The sequence below is a fragment of the Dermacentor variabilis genome, chromosome 1 (assembly GCF_050947875.1).
Source record: "Dermacentor variabilis isolate Ectoservices chromosome 1, ASM5094787v1, whole genome shotgun sequence".
In the NCBI taxonomy this organism is placed as follows: Eukaryota; Metazoa; Arthropoda; class Arachnida; order Ixodida; family Ixodidae; genus Dermacentor; species Dermacentor variabilis.
This window is the reverse complement of record NC_134568.1, coordinates 164,345,486-164,353,040: the sequence shown is the minus strand read 5'-3', so window position 1 is coordinate 164,353,040 and position 7,555 is coordinate 164,345,486. Positions and strand designations below refer to the sequence as shown.

Sequence of the window (7,555 nt, the reverse complement as noted above, 5' to 3'; positions counted from 1 at the left end):
CAGAAGTCGCAAACCAGGCAACTACAGGGAAGATTTCACTTATAGAGAAGAGATATCATTAAAGACGGCCGATGGGAAACCCATACCCAAGGTCGACAGGATCAGGGTATTGGGGCTCCTCATCGAAGCCAAGGGGAACAACGGAGAAACCCCCAGGAGACTGGAGGGAACTGTAGCGCAAATCATGAGGCTAATCAAAAGGATAGCAAACAAACACAGCGGGATGAGAGATGAAAACAGGAGAAGGTTAATACAGGCCTTCGTCATATCATAAGTAGAATAGTATACGTAGTGCCATACGTGAAATGGCAGGTGGCGGAAAATATCAAACTTACAACAGAGTGCAACAAACTTGCACCAGCACGGACAAGTTGCTACAATTAGGCCTACACAACACTATAAACGAGCTCATTGAAGCGCCTCTCTAAAACTATGAACGCCTCTCTAAGACTAGAGTAGGCAGATACACCCTAGACACACTAGACATAGGTTCCTCACATAGCACGATGTCAAGGTGGGCATCCCGAGAGAGACGAAGGAAATAATGGTAATACCCCTCATACCAAAAAACATGCACCCAGAACACAATAAGGACAGACGAGAGAACAGAGCGAAGCAGATACAGAAGAAATTCGGCAGCGACAAGGACGCAGTCTTCGTAGACGCGGCTCGATACGATCGCAAACAGGAGTTTATGGAAGCCGTAATCGATAGCCAGAAACCGTGAAGACGTGCGGGACCATACGCACCACAAGTAACGATACAGCGGAAGAAGTATATACATAGCGCTCGCAGTAGCTCAGACTAACACAACCGTGATAGTCAGCGACTCTCAGACGGCAGTAAGAAACTTTGCCAACGGACGAATCTCCCCGAATGCATTACGCATTCTTCGTGCAGGAGGTCAATATTGCAAAAGAAAGATATACATAACATGGACACCCGCTCACGCCCTCGCGGAGGACGGCAACAACGAGGCGGCACACGACGCAGCTCGAAGGCTTACGGACCGAGCCGCAGCCGCAAGTGACGGCCCAGCCCACTCCGGATGCGACGGTGCGGTTGATTAGTGGGAGTGGGAGGACAGAATGACCACATATCATGACATCACACAACACTATAGGTTACAGAGGTACATATTCCCGCGACCTCACCCAAAACTGACAAATAAACAGTATGTCGCATGGCGGCAGTTACAAACTAGGGCGCATCCGAATCGTGTACTCTTGCACATCATATATCCGTATATTTATCAAACGGATAAATGCAACACATGTGAATCCAAAGCCACTCTGGAGCATATATTATGGGAATGCCGAGGGATATGTAACAATAACGAAAACGCGTCCTCTAGCAACGCCTTCGCACGCGCTGGGAGGCCGCGCTGCTCAGCCCCCGCCCTCGAGGATCAACTGTGGACCATCCAGCGCGTCGAGGAAACCGCAAGGACCCACGAACTCCTGGCCGTCACCTAGGCGGGTCCTTTGGCCCCCCCCCACCAACTCGCCGAGAACACAATAAAGTTATTTCCTCCTCCAGGGTGCCACACTAGCTTCATGATTTCTTTAAGAAGGTACGTATAACAATGTGTCTGTCACATGGTCCGCATTGCATTAAATATAAAATATTGCATATGTATTGCATGCAAAAGGCACCCACCCAAATATTTCATCGATGCAAAATGCTCACTAAATTACCGAAATAAGTTGGAGAGTGCGCTTCTGCAAGCGTGCCCCGTTAAAGGGAGCTGAAGAGTCTGTCGAATTCAATAAGACGCTCATATACGGATGCGGGAACCTTATAAACCATGAAGGTAAAATTTTGGGGGGATTTTTCACTTAAGAGCGACGCAATCGCCGGTTAAAATTGCGCTGTAGCTCCGCCCCCCGTCGAGCGCCGCGCGCTGCTGCTGACGCTGACGATGCGAGCTGAGACCGGAAACCGCGGCGTAGTGACGGCAATACTGCTGTTCCGCTCCTTCGCAGTGTCCGCGACCGTGCCTGACCGGGCTTATTGCTGCGTGCGTGCCGTCCTAATCTGCTTCGCTCGACCCTACATTCCTTTGTTTGTGTGTATATAGGAGTGGTAGTTGACGTGCGCAGCATCAATTGAACCTGTAGGCCGATCATGACCGCGTTCTGTGCAGCCTACGCTTGCACGAACACCAGCGGCCGCGACGATGTTTCGATGTTCCGTTAGTTCCAGCAAGACAAGAAGCTTTCAGCTAAGTGGGAGGCTGCCGTGAAGCGAAACAACTTCAAGCGCTCAAGAACAACAGTGTTGTGCTCTAACCACTTCCGTGACGATTACTACCAGAGTTTATCAATAATGCGTTCTTTGGGTTCTCCTAAAAAAAAAAAAAGATAGCCCGCTGAACGGAAGGTGCATGTTGATCTCCCACCCTTGACGCAGGTTTCATCGCCAAGCGCCGCGAATTTTCTATTCGCACGTGTGTTGTGAAGCAGCCTGCATGCAGCTACCATAACGTAGTGCAAGCGTAAAGTTTGCATGTGTTGGAAAGCCTGCTCACGCCAGGACGCTGCGCTCCCCCTTCTCTCGCACACATAGAGAAACCGACCATCTCACGTAGCTGACGAAATTCGCCGGTTACGAGTAGCGTGCGGATGGCGCGCTGATGAAGGTTCTATACTACACGTGCTACAACAGCCGGTAAACTTTTCCCGCGTTTAAACCTTCTGTGTAGATTGCCGACAGCTTTGGGGCAGCGCACAAATGACGTAGATCGCATCACCGCTTACGTTCTACGAGGAGGCATGCAGGAACATAACACTACAGTTGTTTGCCCGGAAACGTACTCACTGGAACGCTGAATGCAGCTTAGCAAAAAACATACTCGCCAAAGAACATTTCCAACACAAGGAGATGGTAACACTTCGCCTTCGTTCGGCTGGAAAGCAGTGCTTGCACCAGCATTTTTTTGTTTCTTGGAGAAGCCGGCTTTTCACACTCGGCTCGTACATGTAGGGGTAAAGTATAAACCCCTTACAAGTGTTCTTGCACGCGACAGCGACAGCGCGACAAGCGAGGCGATGTCTGTCGCGTTCACTCGTCGCCTGCAAGCCGAACTCCACGCGAGCGACCGCTTTGAGCGACGACTTCCCGGTATGAGGGCAGCAATAAACGCGCCGAAACTAGCGTGACGCATGCTTTATCAGTTTAAGTTGATGTATTTTACTGAAGAAGGAACATAAAATATTTCTGAAGGTCTTGCACTAGGTTCTTATTTTTGCACGTGTAAAATTCAATAGTTTGCCCGTTCCGTGCGACAAACAGTAGTATTTGAGTTACGTACATCCAGTTTCGGCTTCGCACTATTGGCTAGTCGCTCATAGCATTTCCGGGCGACGAGCGACGAGTTCTAGATTTCTAGAAACGAGCGATCGCGCGACAACACCGAGCGATCTTTTCAAGCGATGGCCCGTTTTGTCGCTCGAAGCCGTCGCCCGTCCCCGTCGCTCGCTCACGTGGAGTTTGGACTTAACGCCGAACTCCTGAGAGAAACGCAAGCTCTCGAAATTTTCCATGACCGTCTCAGCAAAACACCACCAAACTACCTTGAACCTTGCTTCGTGTGTAGCGGCAGTAGTCGGTCCGGACGAACACCATTGTTGACGTGACGAGGCGCCCGAGCAATCACAGGCGAAAACGAGGCGCGCCAGCTGGGCGTGTCTGCTGCTGCACTTTTCGTCGAAATATAGTATGTTTGCGCTTTCTTTCGCTCAATTTCGATGCGATATTCGAATTCAGAGAGTTGAAAACCACGACGTACTGCTCTTCACTCATTTTTTCTGGAAAAGCTTTCAGATTCCCTTTAAGGGTATTAGGTGACCGGCAGTGCCAACCTTCCGCAGTAAATGTCAAGCACATATACGATGTATGTATAAATATCGTAGGCACAGGTGTCATGCACAAGAAGACGTTATGAGTCTAACAGTGGTTAACTTGAACACAACTAAATGCAAAAGGAACCTAGCAGTCCTCTAACGTGCTGTGTGTTTGTGTAATGAGTAAAAGTGATCGAATGACCCTTTTTAATACCAATGAATGAATACAACAGCAAATTCAGTAGAACATTTTTCGAATAGTTTGCGAATAATCAAATGTCTTCACATTATTAATAGCAAGCAATTTTTACCTCCTGGTATTCACAAGAATAGAATGTTTCTGTCATTACACAGTATATTTTAAAGCAGGCTTCAGTGACGGAACAAATGGAGCATTAGAAACAATTAACTAAGCAGTTTGTTCGCAAATTCGGGGCTGTGCAGAGCATATGCGGCCATACGCTAATATACATATAAAGTTTAGAAAAGCAGCCTTGGTGGCCGCAGACGGCACATATTTCTGATTTAGGCACGAAGGTATGCACAGATTGTAATAAGAAATATGTGCCGTCTGCGGCGATATCAGGGCGGAAGAAAGGCGCTTTTCCTCTAGTTCGAACGGTCACGGCAGATGGGCCCACTATTGTACAATGTGCGTTGAGGAGAAATGTATTCGTATACGCATAATCCGATATGAGCACACAGGGGCTGCATCTTTAAATAGTTTCAATCTATATTAACTGCCGAATGGCGTGTCTGAACAGCCTTTTATTGCGAGTGATCGTGTTTAGCCGGAAACATCCGGCTGTCTGAACCAGGCAGCGTGCTTCCCACTGTCATGTTCATTGTGTATTAGATGAAAGTTATCGCACTATTGTGTCAATTTAACGTTTGATTGCGTGCAGACGACGACGTAAGATATTCGACTACTATTCGAGAACCATTCGCATTTTCAATTTGTGACTTTTCGAATCGTGACTATTCATTTCGGCGACCATTTCGGCGACAATAGCGACTAATCGATTCCAGGACAAAATTTAACAGGACAATATTGGATTCATTGTTCGAATGACTCGAACACTAGCACACGCTTACATTAACGGAGTCAACGCCGTTAAATGTTATGAGTGAAATCAGTACATGCTCCCAGTGATCTTATCCTAATTGTGACCGTTTCCTCCTGGATGGAAGGCACAGGACCGGGGAGCTTTTCACGAATAGACCCCAGCTGCGGTGACCGGGGGTTTTCTCTCTTGTGCGGACGTGTTCCGCAAGCCTCATCGTCCACGAGGATATGCCACATTCCGACATGGTCCTGGTCGAGGAAGAGCCGGTGCCGCGGCTGATCTAAATCGAGCGCCGGCATGCTGCAGTCGCGCTCAAAGTGCGGGGTCTTTTGGTCGATTAATAGTAATAAAAAGAAAAAAGAAACGATGCGCCGCTCTACTTGATACTAGTGGCGATAACGGCGTGATCTGCATAAGTATATCCACGGGAGGCCTGCCTACGCTAGAACACAAGAACAATAAATGAACAGAAAGTGGTGCTCTATTTGTGTACTTTCGGGGTGGAACTGCGCAGCGTAACTGCCTTGGCTGCGCTGAATATGTCACTGTTCGTTTTATATTTGCATATATATATTTAACCCATAGCAAATACGAACAAAATTACGTCCGCGTGGTCTTTCAGTTCCAGAACGCCTGCGGAACAGTGAAATGATCGTAACTTCTTCTTTTTTTTGAGAATCCATATTCGTACGGAAGGTTATTTCAGCAGTTGGGACGAAAGGAGCGAGGGTTTTAAAATGTACGATGGCGTATTGACCAATATAACTCGCGGAATCGCCATATGTAAACGAGTCTCGGCAAACAGTATATAAGGCTGCAGCACTCGGCTTCAGGCAAGACAAGCACCTGCACCGCTGAGAAACAACGATGAAGGCTTTGGTGAGTTCAACCATGAGAAAGCGATTTTCTTGGTCATGATGATTGGAGGTGCAACGAGTAAGCAAAATACGAGAAACCATAGACGCACTTGCAATATCCAGAAGAGCAATTTCACTACGTGCTCCCCATGATTACGATATTGGTATCAGTTCGCGTGTCGCTGCCACCTTAAGGGGTGATGTAAAAGATTTGAGATTTAAGCTTGTAGGTAAACTAAAAGGTGAAATCTGACCATTCGTGAATAGAAAACTGCATTTTCAACTGTTTTACGCTATCGTTCTCGAATTTTAATCTCGAACTTTAGCAACACAGCAAGTTGTGTTGTTCTAGAAATCATGGACAGAGGATAAATGTTTGGAAAAAAATGGCAGCCTAATCTGTGGGAGTAGAGAGAAGAAGGTGGGGAGAATATGAACGCAGTGCTATCGCGGCCTAGTATGTAGAGTACAGCTCTACAGCCCGAGAATCGCGTTTTTGAACATTTCTGTATTGCCATTAAAGCAACGTACTTCGCCACCCCAGATAATGTGTTAACGAAACAGCGGCACAATCACCTTTGTAATACGAAACACCCATTGTAGCACTTCCTAAAACCAGATCACCCCCGTCACTATCCTGCAAACAGATTGTAATAGGTGTGATTGATTGGGAGAAGCCAACGAAATGCAATGTTGATCGGAAATGGCCTCATATGCAGGTTTCATTTTAGGAACAACTTTTTGCAAGATTTTTGAAACCTATGCACAGTTCAGTATTGCTCGAGCCCTTGTCCTTGTTACAAGTGTTTAATAGAGCACATGCTCAACAGTTCTTTTTCTGCGTTATACAATAAATATATGTAGTACCGCGGCTACATCGACTAAGATTAAGGACTGTATGAAAATACATCTCACAAGTGACAGCTTTATAAATTTAAAAGACAGTTTTCATGTATCGTAATTTTACCTAATTTCAGTGCGTCTCCGTTTTCTTCGTGGCGATGGTCATGAATGAAGTCCTGGCTGGCTTCCTTGGAGGTGGTGGATATGGTGGATACGGAGGGGGATACGGAGGAGGATATGGAGGAGGATATGGAGGTGGATACGGAGGTGGCTACGGAGGTGGTTTTGGTGGAGGCGTAGGAGGAGTCGGCGTAGGCAGCAGTGTGGTGCTTCTTAAAGGTGGGGCTGCTGGAGGTGGAAAAGTGGTGGCTGGGCCAGCGTTCCTGGTGAAGACTGTGCACCACGTGAACAAAATTCACGGAGGAGGCGCTCTCGTGGCCCACAGTGGCATTGGTGGCTCTGGAGGAGGCTACGGTGGCGGTTTCGGTGGAGGATTTGGAGGCGGACTTGGAGGCGGATTTGGAGGAGGCTACGGTGGAGGCTACGGTGGAGGCTACGGTGGAGGCTACGGTGGCGGCTACGGTGGAGGCTACGGAGGTAGCTACGGAGGAGGCTACGGTGGCGGATATGGCCTCAAAGGCTGGTAGAAGAAATCGCAATACCTGGAGTTTGTGGATAACCAACAAGATGTGGTGAGTGACGATATGAACACGAGTGCACCATTATTTAAACCTTATGGTTTGATAGACAACAATTTCTATATGTTGGGAAAACAAAGCTGCTTGTGTACTGATAACCACAGTAGTGCGAGCATGGCATGCTGGAAAACATTAGGTAATATAAATTTCCGTCAGGCAGGCCTGATTATATATGCCCGTAGGTAATTCAGAATGTAAGGAAGCAATATCTTATTAAACAAGGAGAATGGATATTCTAACTTGTT

The 7,555-nt window shown here is 47.4% G+C and overlaps 1 protein-coding gene across 1 annotated transcript; it reads left to right on the top strand.

The window, feature by feature from the left end:
- Positions 1-5,779: 5,779 nt before the first annotated feature.
- On the top strand, positions 5,780-7,259 carry LOC142589362 (uncharacterized). The gene is made up of 3 exons (XM_075700910.1): positions 5,780-5,791; positions 6,747-6,879; positions 6,967-7,259. Exons 1-3 carry the CDS (start codon positions 5,780-5,782, stop codon positions 7,257-7,259), a joined length of 438 nt encoding a protein of 145 aa, XP_075557025.1.
- Positions 7,260-7,555: the final 296 nt, after the last annotated feature.